The 15,633-nt window shown below is 48.6% G+C and overlaps 1 protein-coding gene across 3 annotated transcripts in view; it reads left to right on the plus strand.

Annotated features, from left to right (window-relative positions):
* pex14 (peroxisomal biogenesis factor 14) overlaps positions 1 to 15,633 on the plus strand; it is a 59,855-nt gene extending 44,222 nt beyond the window's left edge. For 2 of the 3 annotated variants that reach the window (XM_062541699.1, XM_062541701.1), the window contains 3 exons: positions 4,074 to 4,171; positions 10,504 to 10,595; positions 12,096 to 12,591. In XM_062541699.1, the coding sequence (XP_062397683.1) occupies positions 4,074 to 4,171; positions 10,504 to 10,595; positions 12,096 to 12,591 (686 nt within the window). Of the gene's footprint in view, positions 1 to 4,073; positions 4,172 to 10,503; positions 10,596 to 12,095; positions 12,592 to 14,139 lie in introns of those variants that run through there. The other variant, XM_062541700.1, reaches the window with a different exon arrangement.

A 15,633-nucleotide genomic window follows, 5' to 3' on the forward strand; every position in this document is an offset into this window, starting at 1 on the left:
TTAAGTGTGTTCGGTGACAGGTGCGTCTGCCGCAGTCGGACAGGTGAGGAATTTCAGCCCGCCTGACTGTGAGGGACGCACACCTCCCCTGCCAGCACCCCCCCCCCCCCCCCCTTGCCGCCCCCCTAGCACCCCCCCTCGTTTCCCCGTCGCCCCCGTGTGTAATTAAACAAGCCGGGAAGCATGAAAGCTGAACGCGGGACATTTCTCACCCAAAGAAACTTTGTCTCGTTAGTGCTGCCGCGGAGGACAGAAGCACCGCTGTGTTCCCCCCCCCCCTCTCCCCCCTCCGCCAGTTTAAAGGATGCCTTGTGCAGCAGCCAAGAAGGACATCAGCGCAATAGACACGCGAGTTTGATAAGCCTCTCTCCTCCAATGTGTGATCCAAAGACAGATTTCCACAGCAAGATGCAAAACATTCTCAACAGAGTCGGGGTGCTCTTTTGTATGTGTGTATGTGTGTGTGTGTGTTTTTGTTTGTTTTTATTTATTCATGTTTACGACTCTAAGCCTCATATTGGAAACGACTCATTGGAGTGTGACAGAGTGATGACAGAAGGTAATCTACACTGAGAACTAGGAAAGCCCTTGTCTTTTGTCCGCCGTTAGCCGCAGTTTGGTCGAAAGCAAAAGGGAAGCCATCGGACAGCGTTCCTCTCCCAAGGCAGGCGAACAGAGGAAACAAACGCTTTGTTTTACCCAGGCTGTGTGAATATCGTTGTCCGTCATGCTCTCTCTGGCGTGCTCACAACACATCCATTGTTTTACGAGGCCCTGGGTTGCAAAATAAGCAAATCGAATGCACAATTAAGTTGCCAAAGGACATTGCCAGTTGCCAGCATAGTCATCCATTCTGCTGTGTTTTAATACACCTTTAAATCATCATTCTGTGAGCGGTGGAGGGGGGGAGGGGGGTCAGACTGGCTGAAGATAAAGTACCATTTTAGTATCTTCAGTATTTGAATCTAATCTTGCAAGTCTATTGTGCAGTGCAATGGTGAGGGTGTGTGTGTGTGTGTGTGCATGTGTGTGTGTGTGTGTGTGTGTGTGTGTGTGAGAGAGTTGCATGGCGTGCAAGGCTTGCTGTGTGTGGCTTGCTCTATCTGATTAACAAATGAGACTCTGAATCATAGTATTTTTTGTGTTCCACGTATGCAAAAAAAGGAGATTTCCTTTGTTAACACATTCCCCTCTGTCTGTCTGTATCTCTTTATTCCCTTTTGTAGAAATGTGACTATGTAACTTGGGCATTGTTTATTGTCTCATGCAAGTCTGTCCCCACGCACACGCACACACACACACACACCCTCACCCACACCCACACCCACACCCACAGTTGCCCTGAGGAAAACCTGTCACTCCTGTGTGTGAATTTCCAGGCGGAAAAAAGCTCTACCTCGCCCCAGCCACTCAGTCCGTCACGCCGCTGATATAATTTGCTGTGGCTGCAGTAGCCGAGGCTGCTATTGTAGTTAATGACTGTTTCAGTTAGCAGTTGGGAGAGGGTTGCAATTACAGTGAGAGCCCCCCACACACACCCCCCTCCTCTCTCCCTCCTCTCCTCCGCTCTGCTCTCCTCTCCTCTCCTCTCCTCTCCTCTCCTCGCAACGTGAGTAATAGCCGCGGACTGCCTTTGCCCGAGCCCCTTGTTAAAGTTCATGTGTTTCTCCGCCACCGAACGCACCAAAGTGATGTATCCTTTTGAATGCGGCGGCCGGCTCTGAGTGGGCCCTGACTCCCATTATGCCCCCAACCCCCCCTCCAACCCCTCCTCCCTCTTCACAACTTCACACACAGACAGCTAATGAATGGCTCCTGGAAGGCCTTCAGCGGCACAAGCAGGCCTCGTGATGGAATTGCGGCGGCTGTTCCGGGCCCCCTTTTGTCGGCCCGAAGGAGCATATTGGTGACCAGCTGGCCATTAAAGACACAGACAGGGCCCGGACATATGTAGTGTACATTATGTGGTGGTATTTACTGAATAATTTACTGAATACACACACACACACACACACACCCCCCCCCCCACACACACACACACACACACACACACACAAACAGACCCACCCACACACACACACACTCACATACATACACACACTCACACACACACACACACACACACACACACACACACACACACACACACACACACACACACACACACACACACACACACACACACACAGACACACACACACACACACACACACACACACACACACACACACACACATGGCCTGTCCTGGCTCCGCACAGCAGCTGGGGAGACCACTCGCGCAGCATCTCAAATTCACCCCCTGTCTCCCGTGCTCCTACAAAGAGAGCATTTGTTTCAACTGCGGCCAGGGGCCAGACAGTGTCTGTCACTCACGTTGAGTGTTTTGAAAACATATCCCGAGGACCTGCTTTTTGCCTTTTCGCTCCAAGGAGCACATTGGGCATTGAACCAGACACCTAACCAGATGCTGGAAGAACATCAAGTGTGTATTTAACCATCTCGCCTACTGCAATAGATTTATGGCCCTTTTAATTTAATACAGAGTGTTTATTGTGTGAATCCCCAAAATATCTGAAGAATATCTCACTACTTTAAAAGGACCCTTTAAGTCCGCGATGGCTGGTAACCAGACAGTGACTGCTAGCGTCCCCACATTCTTTTCCCTCGTCTCACGCATTCTCAGCCAGACGAGTCCTCCTCCTCCCTGTGTGTCCTCTATCCACCCTCTCTCTCCCCAGCGCAGCCTTCCTGCCTACCCAACAGCTGTCGCGGGGCTCTGGGCGAGCGGTGGACACGAGGTGTCTGCCGCAGGACAACAGCTAATGCTCGTCATGTGCGTTACCGTGTGTTTTTGAAAGACCCCATTCTCTCCCAGCAGAGCCTGTGGTAGCGGGGGGGGAGAAAGGGGGTGGGGGGACTGCAAGGGTCGAGGGTGGTGGGGGGGCGTACCAGTAGCCGAGTGTTTGCGAAGCCAACAGTCGACAGCTCTAATATCTGTTGATGCTAATCCAATTAGACTTAACACTTTTTTGCCAAGCATGATTTATAGGCACCTTTTATTGGTTTTCTGTAACATAATCAGCGGGGGAAACCTAATGCATTGTTTGGGAATGCGCGTGTGAGTGGAAGCAGGGGCGGGTGGTAAGGGGAGGGGGGGGGTAAGACTAGCCATCCAGCCGGCCGGACGGCCACAGGCTCCCCGCGCGTTCTGAAACGATACACCCACCACCCGCCGGCCCCAGATTCTCCCCCATCTTATTGCCTTTTATTCCACTCCGAGCCTTCGCAGTGCCATCCCCAACCCTTAAACGCATAATTCAATCTTCAAAAGTGGAAGCGAGTCGGGGAAAAAGAAAAACAAAAAATGGAGGGGCCGCATTTATTGAGATGAGCACCAACACTTCTGTCTGGGTTCCCCTCCATCCGCCCCCCCCCCCCCCCCCCCCCCAAATAAGAGGGAGTCCGATATTTTTGCGCTGCCTTGTTGGTTGTTTGAAACATCGGAGATGCATCTGAAACCCATGTTTAGACTAGCTAATGGAGGTTTATAGACTGTGATTTAATAGAAGATCAGACAGTAGTGATTAATCTCGGTGCGCCTCCCTTTGTACGTATCCATTACATTACTGACAGAGGTGCAAATCAAATCACAGGAGTTTGCTGGAGCTGAAGGTAATTGGAGAAAAATGTGCTTTTTGAAAAGCTGAATAACTCTGGCGAAACACAGGGGGGGGGAGCTGTGTGCTGGATCGCTGTTGACACGGGACACAGCTGCCATGATGATTCTGTTCGTCAGCGGCGTACGCTCATTCATCAGGGTTCTTCTCCAAATGAGCGCGTAGGTGTCTCACAACCTTGTCTGTATGGAAATCCATTTTAATATGGTCCCTTATATTCACTTTGTTATCCTTGGCTCTCTCTCACTCGTCTGTGTCTGTGTCTGTGTCTGTGTGTGTGTGTGTGTGTGTGTGTGCGCGCGTGCGTGCGCCCGTACGTGCATATGTGCTTGCGTCCCTGCTTGTGTGTGTGTGTGTGTGTGTGTGTGTGTGTGTGTGTGTGTGTGTGTGTTCAGTCACCCAGCTGCAGGTGACCCTGGCCTCGGTGCAGGAGCTGCTGGTGCAGCAGCAGCAGAAGATCCAGGAGCTGTCTAATGAGCTGACCACCTGTCAGGTATCCACGCCCCTCCCACTTAATCACACACACACACACACACACACACACACACACACACACACACACACACAATGGTTCATACACACTTCTTCACTAAAGGGAGATGTTCCTGATATTGACTATGCATAGTCCAGACTTAAACAGTCTGACTGACGTCACTTGAGCCAGTTTCAGCTCTAGTTTATGAAACTGAGATGCCTGGTTGAAAAACAGTAATGCTTTTCTCAGGTAGATTTTTATCTGTGTGCCTTTTTTTCCTGACATGCCTGCATATTTTCAGTTGCTGTCCCTGACATGACACTGGCCCAACCTCACAAATATTTATCACCAGTGCACAAAAATAAGAGACATTCCTTTCTTTCAGAAGCATTCCTTTCTCATGATCACAATCGCAGTTGGGTTTTGTTTTTTTTCTTAGAAAAACAAGTAAGGTTGAAGCATTGGATGTTCTTTTTGAGATGAGAAAGAATCTGACTGAATCGGTCGCATTCCTCTCACAGTGCTAATCTCAGACGTTCTCCAATGGCATCATGCTGCACCCTGCAACCGCTGTTTTATATTTTTTTTTGACTCCGCTATGTGAAAGTTGATTTATGACATGGCTTGAAGGAATCTCTTATTTGCTGCCTCTTGAGCTCTTCCTACTCTTTCAAACTAAGGCGTGACCTCTGAGAAGCCCCAACACACTGTCAAAAACAATTGAGCGGTATAAAAATCCAATTGTCAACATTGCATTGGTACTGATACCTTGAACTGCCAAAAAAAAAGAAAAGTAAATAAACATTCCCATTGACAGGCGTCATGTCATGTGTGAGCGGAGGGAAAGGCACAATTCCTATCCACCATATTCGTGAGCCAAGAATTGGCGGTGTCATGACACTTCAGCAGTCAGAAATCCGTCTTTCGATATCCGGTTGAAGATGCGTTGTGTTGTTTTAATGTGATGGTAGACAGTGCCTGACATATTCTAAGCCATGTAAAAGTAAACTTGTATGTTTTTTCTGTCAGTCATATATATAGACTATCTGAATCGAGTGCAGAATTGTCAAATTGGAGAATATTCGTTTCCCTGCTGAGTCTTCACGAGTTATTATGTAAACAGAATGGACAGAAGATGAAAACCGGTTTTTACAGGGTTTCGGTTTCAGAAATAAAGGTGGATAGGTGTGGTTGCTGGCATCTGAGAGCCAGGCTTTCCCATCCAGCGACAGGCCCCAGCCGCCCGCCAAGCTTGTCTCTAGGAGGCACTTTGAGGCCAGTGTGTTTCCTGCCTGGCAGGCTGGATCTAAGGGCTCCTCGCGAGCTCGTCTCTCAGGGAAACCACACGTCTAATCTTTTCTATCAGCTGCAGTGTGTCTTAAGACTGCAAAGATTAGAGACTCCCGATCTTTTGCTTCCTCTTCGTCTCTATTGCAGCCATCAATTTGACTTGTCAGCTTCCAAAGCAGTCTTAACCGTCTTAACCGTCTTAACGGAGCTGTGTCAAATGTACCGCCATACGGTATCTCAATAAAAACTAGCAAAAGCGCTGTCATCGAGGATGGTTACATTTGAACCCATCCCAGCCTTTCGGTAAATTCATGTCAGTTTTTGCAACTTCACACAAAATGTAGTTCATGACAGTAATTCGACTGTGGTGAAACTGGATTTGCGCAAAAACAACAGAGCGTCAGTCAGTTTGTCTGGGATTTTCCACTGCGCAATACAATGTGTTAGAACTGGAAGTTCCATGTGATTGTCTCAGAATCTAATTCTAAAATAAGTCCTCCAAAAAAAAGTTAAGTCTCAGAATAGACACCGCCCATTTACTGTTCCGCCAACATCTGCGCATTTGTGTTTGTCATTCATGGTACTACATCATGTTTCTCTCCTGTCACCATTCTCCCCGTTCAGCCATTTGGTTGCTCATTACCTTTCATTACACTCCTCATCATCGCTATATGTGCTTCACTACCTCTTTAAAAGCCTGGGTCTATAATTCATAAAGCATTGCCTGCATCCTAGGCAAAAAAAAAATTAGCATTAAGGTTTGTGTCTACGTACCTTTTAGTGTTTAAGTCTAACTCGCTTTATGTCTTCTAACACCATGGTAAATCTTTATTGTAATCGGTGCCAGCAAAACGGGTTAGAAAAAAAGCTTTTGAATTGCAACTGAGATAATGTTTTATGTCCACAGCTTGTTAAGCACATGGGTGTTTGAATGTAGCATCTGGATCCAGCGGGAAAGCATATGTGAACACATCTGCCCTCAAGCGCAATTGTGGGAGAAAAATATGAATCCTTCCCCCACCCGCTCTTTCTCTCCTCTTTTCTGTTCCCTCTGAAGTTTATCAAAACTGCCGACTCACCATTCAGGGCCTCCTCCTTAGTCCCTTTCCCCATGTCCCTTTATCCGTACTCCCTGACTCGGCAAAAAGCATGCACCGCATCAGTGAACAAGACAGGCCTCTAATCAAACGTCGAGGAACGGGAGTTCTGCTGCCGTCTATTGTTGAGTACACTTTCGTTTTCCCCAACTAACTTCAATTCAACTATCGCTTCCCTTCAAAGTCAAAGGAGAGACGTAAACAATAAACAGCCAGAAAAAAAAAAGAAAAGAGAAATTGAATTAAAGCGTGTCGCTCTCATTTGCCATGAGTGCCTTGTTGGACGGCACTAGTTTATAAAAAGTATATTTCACATCAAAACACCCATTAAACAAATCATAAAGTCTGCTTTATGGCCATAGTGTTGATCTTAAATTTTCTGTGAGGGATGCTGGCCCCTGTTGTCTCAAGCCATATGGGAAATTGGAAAATTGTTTTCAGGTCTGGGGCGACCGATTAAAAACACATGTTGAGCCGCTGCGCTACTTATCATTTTCAGTTGCCGTTTTTCCCCCTCTCCCTCTCTCTCTCTCTCAGTTCTGGCTTTCTGCCCCCCCCTCTTCCTCCTCCTCCTCCTCCTCCTCCTCGCAGCGCTAAAGCACGCCGCTCTTGGCAATTAAGGCCCATAACACGGAAATGTGCCTTTAACCCAAAACACATGGCAACTTCTGTTTCCTCGGCAGCTAAGTAAACATTTCTTATAGTCCCAAACCACCGAATTACAGTGTGTTCTTTGGGTATGTTGCAAGGCGGCGCTGATATAAACACACTGGGTTTGCTGTGGTGAAACGCGCCCGGGTCGCCACGGCGAGACATTTACACGCCTGGCGCGCTCTTATTGCACAAGCTCCGCGCCGCGTCACATCTCGCGTCGGCATCTAATCTTCCGCCCCGCGGAATTCCCTGCTTCACTATCACTTGTTAATGTTAATTCCCGAAGGCAGAGTGTGTTTCCAGTCGTTCTGGCTAAATGAATTTATTTCAGGATGTTATACATGCAAAGAAAAAGTGTTCATTTCCGTCTTTTTTTTTTTTTTTTCTCCCTTCACAGATCTCGACTCGTTTGCTTTAATTGCTCCGCTGTTTAAATTCAGTGATAGTTCGCTCTATTAGCGGCTGCACATGAAAGATTAGGAACTGTTCAATTTGTAGCAAGAGGGCTCTGCCACTGGGATGGCGAATAAATAGACTGAAATAAATTGTTCTAGTGTTTTCACTCCAAACCCTCCCGAGGGATTTATTTTGAAGCCGATTCCACCATAAATATACATGCCCCTTTTTTTCTCTTACAAGTGGTGGGGAATACTCTCGGCGCGCGTAACTGAATTAATTTGCATTCAGACGTTTTTAAATTCCTGCTTGTTAAGATATTATCGGAGCGCTAATGGTCTGCAGGCGTCGGAAGGCTTTAATGTATTCAGTGTCGAGGCTTGTCTCCGGGCCCTGCGCTCGAAGCCCTGCGCGTGTGTTTGTATTACACCCTCCTCGCGCTACGGAGCTGTCCTCCTCCGCCGCCGCCTCCAGTAATTACCAGGCTGAGAAGGAGCCGTGTGCGGGACAGTAAACACCATTGACCTCCCCCCACCCCGCCCCCCAGCTCCTCCAGACGCACCAACCCGTAACCGCACTCAACCGGATGAACACTTCCGCTAGCGCCCCGGCCTAAGGTTTGAACCCGAGTTTTAATAATAGCTGTTGGCCCGGCGTTGCGTTTGCATGATCGGAAGTGACAGCACAGGGAGAGATGGTGCTACCTGCACCTGAGAAAGCGCCAGTCGCAGCAGCAGTTGAGTGATGCGCCCCGCAGGTTTAATATCTTTAGTCTTTTTCCCCCCTTTTCTTATTTTGATTTTATGTTCGGGAAGTGTAAGCCGGTGCCACTGAAGCAATTAATATTTTTTTTTCTCACATCCAAAGGTGGAGTGAGGAAAGAGCCCATTCCAGCCGTATTATGTGGGGGCCGTGGGGACCGGGGGGATTAAGGAGGCTGTAATGAGGGGAAGCCTGTAATAAGAGTGTCTTCATCAGGCGTAATGCGCACAGGTTAGATCAGATGGGCCCAAGAAAGAGACCGCCCCTCCCAACACACACATGAACGCATGCACACACACACACACACACACACACACACACACACACACACACACACTCACACACACAGGACCTTATCAGGAGGGGTTTAGTAGCCGATAGGAGAGTGAAACTTCAACCTCTTTCACTCCACTCCCTCGCACACACACCCCTCACTCCAAAGCCCCCTCTTTCCACTGTAAATGAGTCTGATCCCTTTCAGATGTGATTCAATTAATTTCCTTTAGATTAAATTACATGCACAAGAGTCCAAGTTACCCCCCTTGCCCCCCCCTCCCTCCCTCCCTCCCTCCCTCCCTCCCTCCTCAGTTCACCCTTCCACGCAATAGGGGGTCTGTGGTTGCTAACTAGCTGTCTCTAGTGAGTCCCGGTTTCTTAATTACACTTTTATTTTTCTTTCTCTCACTTCCATTCTTCCAGCCTCTCTGGCTCCTTCATCTCTCTCGCGTGTCTCCCTGGACGCCTCGTGGAGAGTGCTGGGGGTGGGGCGGAGGGGATCGGGGCTGGGGAGGAGTCCTGTTTGTTTTTGTGAGGACGGTTCAAAGCAGCAGGTACACCTAGCGGGGCTGTTGTTGGTTTGCTTACACTCTCGCCGTGATCGCGGGACCAGACCCAAGAGCCTCCCCCCCCCCCCCCCCCCCGTAATCCTGGCAAACGTTTGCAGTCTGCAGCGCTCGCACTCGCCTCTCCCCGGGCTCGGCCGGCGAATTAAAAAGAGTGAGCTCTCCAAAACGCACAAGTGCCGCTGCGCATGGTCCTCAGCTGAGAGAGAGCAGCCCTGTGAAAAACACATTTAAAGAGCTTCTCTACAGCAGGCTCAAGAGCCAGACAGTTTTGGTTTGTTCATTTGGTGTTTCCTCTATTCAAAAAAACTTTGCGTTTCTTTTTCCTGGTCTTAAAGTTGCCCGTCATTGTTGACGATGACCTCATTACACCATCTGTCCTTAAAATACAGTTAAGAAAGGGGGAAAATGGAGAGATGGATTTTTGAAGGTAATTTGCCATTCAAATATTTGGAGGCCACTTCAGTTGGCCATCACTCCCCTTTGGCAATTCATTCCATGCCAGGTCGTATGTGATAACGTTCCCTTTTAATAACCCCCCCCCCTCCCGTTTCAGTCTCAGGTGCCAAATGAATGCTTCCATTGTTGTGAGGGAGACCTCTTATCAGGCCCCCCTGTCCCGCTCAAATCAGCAGTCGGAAATATGGAAAAATATGTAAAAACGCTTCGATTATATTCCACACTTGGCTTTTTTTCTCTTTCGCTTTTTATGGCAAGATCTTTCCACGTCAGAAAATCAAGCTGAAAGGCCTCGATTGTATTTACCCTGTTTTGTTTTTTTCCACGACTCTGAGCTTGACACTGTGAGTTGTGAGTGTGTGTGTGAGAGGAAACGGCCTTTATTTCTATACGTATGTCGGATCATCTGCTTTTGCATTGTTGCGTCACCTTTTGCTTTTAGTGTGCAAACATTAAGCGTGCACTGCGAAGGCACGTGTGCATTCCACGTTGGAGCATTTTGCCACAGCTATGCATCAACCCAGTGACGGCCTCTTTCTGTAGTGTAGAAGGTCCCCATGTCTGATTTACAGACAGTCTGCCCCTTTAGGTGCATGCTATTCCTTGCCCTCCTGGTTGTGATATCGTATTTCCGTTAAAACATTTACTCATCAAGAGCTAAGGACTTAAGTGAGGAGAGTGTTTGTTTGAATGATCTTTCACTCTCCCTCCCTCTCTCTCTCTCTCTCTCTCTCTCGCTTTATCTCTCCCTATCTTCCCTTTTCTCTCTCTCTCTCTCCCTTCCTCCCTTCCTTGCCCTCTCTTTTTTGCTCTCTCTCTCCCTCTCTCACTCCCTCTCTTCTCTCCACAGGCCTCCTCCACCACCAACCGCATGCTGGAGTCCCAGACCGTTAATGAGCTGAAGGCGGAGATCGCGTCTCTCAAAGGCCTTCTCCTGAGCAGGTACAGTACAAGGGCCACTCCGCACCCGCGTCCACGTCCACGTCCAGCACTCTGTTCAGCCCGTGCTGAGTGGGGTCAGAGTCCCTCACGTCAGAGGCTTTGCACTAAATATTTACTCTTGTAACTACACTCTCTCTGGGACACCTACTGTATGGGCATGTACGCTATCTTCAGGTATTAAGGCTGTTAGTTTACCCCAGTTTTCAGTGTTCTGAGTTGAAAAAGATAGAATTGTCAAATGGAGAAGTCCCACTGCTTCACTGTGCGCTGTGCTATTCTGGCGCTTGTCTGCAGTTGGGGGGAATTTGCATAGCCGGGGACCCAACTTGAGGAAGTCGTGCGGCTTCCATCTTGGGCGCGCTCAGGCTCGGCTGTTTGTATCCTGGCATGGCATGGATGTTTTAGCAGATAACTGCGTTTGAGACATTTTGATCTGGAGCTGTCACATTTCCCCCTTCAGCAGGGCATGTCAGTGGAACCGGCTCATTACTGGTTAATGAGCCCTGCCGCACGCCCAACAGGTCCCCCCCCTCACTGCCAGAAAACACATTTCTCTCGCACCGTCATTAATATTCATTTGATTATGTATGTCATGCAAATTAAGATCTAAGTAGTCGTATGCGTCTGGAAAAAAAAAATCACGCAGATAATAGCTCTCCATTTGGTGCAATTTTCTATTTTGCATTTTCTAAATCTGTATATATAATCTGTATCTGCCTTTATAAATGATGTTGTTATTTGTCTAATACACTTATATAGGGGTGAAACAGTGCGATGAAGACAAAGACACACCATCTGTTACCAGACATGTTTTTAAGGCCTGTACCAATCAAATGCACTGCAATCAAGCAATTGATCTCTTTTAAAGATTGATGTTAACTTTGTTGAAGACTTACTTTAGCGACTTGGTTTCACATCTTCGGCAGGTGTGTGGGACATCTGGCGTATTCCCTTGTAATTACCGACAACATGGGAGAGGTTTAATACAAGGTCTGCTTAGAAAGGAGAGATTGTGACTGTTCAAAAAGTGTCTGTACAAACAATAACTTCAGAAGTTGGAGTTAACTATGAGCATCATCAGACTGAGCTTCATACTTCTGTGTGCTCTTGTATCCTACAGCTTTTTAGATTTGATTTGTTATTCTGACCGATGCTGAGACAATGAACCAATAATTTGCCCTTTTAACTTGCCCCCCCCCCCCCCGTCCTGGAGGAGACACATATCTTGAGCCAGCTGTTGCTTCATCAGTTGTCATATTGATCTGGTGATGATTGAAAGTCTGCGTGTTTTCCTGTTTTTCTTTCCCTGATCTTTGTTCCAGTGATCATGAATGTTTGCAAGCTTATGGAGTGTCAAGCCTATTCACGGCACTTGAGTGTAACAATGCATTGCCATGTTCAGATGTTCAGGTGTGTTTAGATGAAGTTAAGTGATGCTCAGTCTCTTATCTGCCCCCCCCCCCCACCCCATCCCCCCACCCCCCCTCCCCGTTTCCCCAGGAGACAGTTTCCAGCGTCCCCCTCCGTCCCGAAGATCCCCTCCTGGCAGATCCCGCTGAAGCCCACCTCCCTGTCCAACCCGCCGTCGCTCAACCACACCAACAGCAGCAGCGACATCTCCCCGGTCAGCAACGAGTCGGCCGGCTCCTCGCCCGTCAAGGACCCCCACAGCGCCGCCGCCACGCCCTCGGGCGCGCACCCCCTCAACGGGGAGCCCGGCCTGGGCACCATGCTGCCGCTGGACCTCAAGGACCAGGTGCGCATGGAGGTGCAGGGCGAGGAGGAGAAGAGGGAGGAGGTGGAGGAGGAGGACGACGACGACGACGAGGAAGAGGAGGAAGAGGAGGAGGACGACGACGACGTGACCCGGGCGGACGAGGAGGAGCGGCTGAGCGTCCAGACGGAGGACAGGAGGGGAGGGGACGGACAGTTCCACGAGCAGGTGGACAAGCTGCGGCGCCCCGAGGGAGCCAGCAACGAGAGCGAGGTGGACTAGAACACACACACACACACACACACACTCTCGCTCACACACACACACACACACACACACACACTCTCGCTCACACACACACACACACACACACACACACACTCTCTCGCTCACACACACACACACACACACACACATGCGCGCGCACACACACACACAGACACACACAGACACACACACGCACACACACGCACACACACACACACACACACACACACACACACATGCGCGCGCACATACACACACACAGACACACACAGACACACACAGAAGCACATGTGTATATATATACTCTCGCTTACTCACATTTAAAGACAAACCCATGCCATAACGGTCCTCTGCTCCGCTTCCAATGTACGTGTGTTGTGTGTCTCCTAGACTGGCCTACCCTCGTCCTCCTCACCCTCACACACTCACCCCCAGTGTGCAGTGTGCAGTGTGCAGTGTGTCGGAGGAGAGAGAACAGCGAAAAACCTTCCGTCCTTCTTAGGAGTCGTGGCTCAACATCCTCTCTTTTTCTTTTTAATCTTCTTTTTTTTTTTTTTTTTAAACAACAACTACAAAAAAAAAAAAAAAAAAAACGTCCTGCCCGTTTCCATGACAGCACAAAAGTTTATTGCATGTCTGGGCAAGAAGCGAGCGTACGCTGTGGAATTCGGCCCACAGTATGAATGAGAGCGAGCGAGAGAGACGAGACACACGGAGACAGAGAGAGGCCGGCAGCAGAGCGGAGAAGAAAGAACACGTTTCAGTTCAACGGTTAGATCAACACCGAGCCCTGTTCGGGGTTTTGTTTTCTCTTCCCCCCGTTTCTGGGTTCCTTTGAGTGCGACTGCACTGTTGGCTCTCCTGAGCGTCCGCTGCTTACCGTCTCGGGTCACCTTATGATGTGTAATTACTAACGCTGTCAACTTTAAATGTAACATTACACTCTGCTAGTAACACCAACTATAATGTTTAACGCAGACTGAAGGGGCTATATATACACATATATGCCTAACGATGGACACACCAAAGACTAAATGCACATTTCACTTCACTCCTTGAAAGGGGACTCAGCCCAGTTTGTTTGTGTTTTCATCACTTTTAATGTGAGGGTAAGACATTAGCACATATTGTCACCTGCATCACCAGTCTGCGGTGAGCTGTCTGTTATGTCTGTAATACGATAGGCCTTTTTTTCTGCTTTCTGTAAGGACATCAAGAATCGCGTCCCAGCGATGGCTGAGAGTGATTTTTTGTTTTGTTTTCTCTCTGTGTTATTGTTTGGGAGGGGAGCGGAAGGGGGATGATGGGGGCAGGTTGACCGTGTCTGTCTGCGTGTGTGTATGTGTGTGTGCGTAGATGTGTGTGTTGCACCCTAGCGTGTGTATTAGAGCGTGCACGCACACACACATGCACACACACACACACACACACACACACGCATTCACTGTAGGAGCGAGGAAGATAAATGCTGTTTTTTATGGGCTCCTTCTTCTCCCTCTCCCTCTCTCTCTCTCTCTCTCTCTCTCTCTCTCTCTCTCCCTCCCTCTCTCTCTCCGCACACAGGGCTGAGGAGAGCAGCGGCTGGCGGCTCCCCTGCGTCCCGGCAGTCTCCAGCAGGGCGGGCTGATTTGGTTTATGAAGTCTGTTAATAATCAAATGATCAACAAATAACAGATGTATTAGTTCATGCAGCTTGAAATGTCAAGGAGGCTCAAATCGGAAATCTAATACCGAAAGCCTGTTATATGATATTATATTACACGACAAACCCTCCAGTCCAAATTATATGGGGCCTCCCACAGTGAATAATCTTAACATGAAACAGTGCTGGGGTTTCGTAATTAAACCGTGTAAAACAATGGATGTTTGCTGTGGCAGGGCTGACAGTTATGCTTTCCCCGCCACTCGGATTTGGGCCTGGTGAAGGAGCCGAGGAGGGGTTGGTGTGTGGAGGTGTGGGTGGGTTGGGGTGGGTTTGGGTGCGGGGGTTGACACCCCCTGATGTAAATGAAGGCTAACGTATGAATACTTAACTAATCCAATTACCCCCCCTCCTTCAGCAGATGATGAACGGAAAGAAAAAGAGGGAAAGAGTGAAGGAGAGGAAGGGTGAAGAAAGAGCGAGAGACAGCGAGGGGGAGAAAGAGAGAGCGAGAGAGAGAGAGAGCTCCACAAGTAAGAATTAGCGTGCAGGCCCTGTTGTGGCATTTTCACTTTTAACAAATGGCCTTCAAAGTAACACGATTAGGACAGAGGCAGGTGAAGCTTCATCCCACACAGTCCCTCTCTTTCCCTCTCTCTCTCTCTCTTTCTCTCTCTCTCTCTCTCTCTCTTTCTCTCTCTCTCTCTCTCCTCTCTCTATCCCTCTGTCTTTCTCTTTCTCTCCCCCAGTGAGAAGGCACAGAGCCACCTCTCTCTCTCCCCCAGCGTCTCTCTCCTTAATCAGAGCAGACCCATTGTCACGGTGCCGAGGATAAAGCCATGCACGCTCACGACATACAGTAATGCCAGGGAAAGTTGTTTTAATTTTCTAATGGATTGTTATTGATCCGAAATAGTAAAAGATTATGAAGCGACCAAGGTAAATCATTTTGACTGAGGCGTAGGTGGGGGGACCACGATGACTCGAGAGGGGTGTAAAGATCCAGCCATCACTCTTAGCTCCGACTGGAGAGAGACGGAGAGAACTGTGTGTTTGTGTGTGTGTGTGTGTGTGTGTGTGTGTGTGTGTGTGTGTATATGTGTGTCAGAGAATGAGTGAGCGAGTGACTTGGGTGTGCGAGTGTACGTGTGTACGTGTGTTTGTCACGGTGAGTGTATGCATTTGTGTGTGGATTGTTGGTTGGTTGGTTGGTTGGTCGGTCGGTCGGTTGTGTGTGTGTTTGTCTGCTCTCGAGTCGTGAGGGTGAGACGTTTGTTGCAATGGCGCCCTTAAAATTGCCTATTTGGCTACTGTTCATTATCAACAAAATGCACCCAGCTGATGTTTGCTGCAATTACGAAATATCAGAAAACATGTAAATAATGTACTTGTAATAAATTCAACAGAAAGCACAA

The sequence above is a fragment of the Sardina pilchardus genome, chromosome 7 (genome assembly GCF_963854185.1).
Source record: "Sardina pilchardus chromosome 7, fSarPil1.1, whole genome shotgun sequence".
NCBI classification, from domain to species: domain Eukaryota; kingdom Metazoa; phylum Chordata; class Actinopteri; order Clupeiformes; family Clupeidae; genus Sardina; species Sardina pilchardus.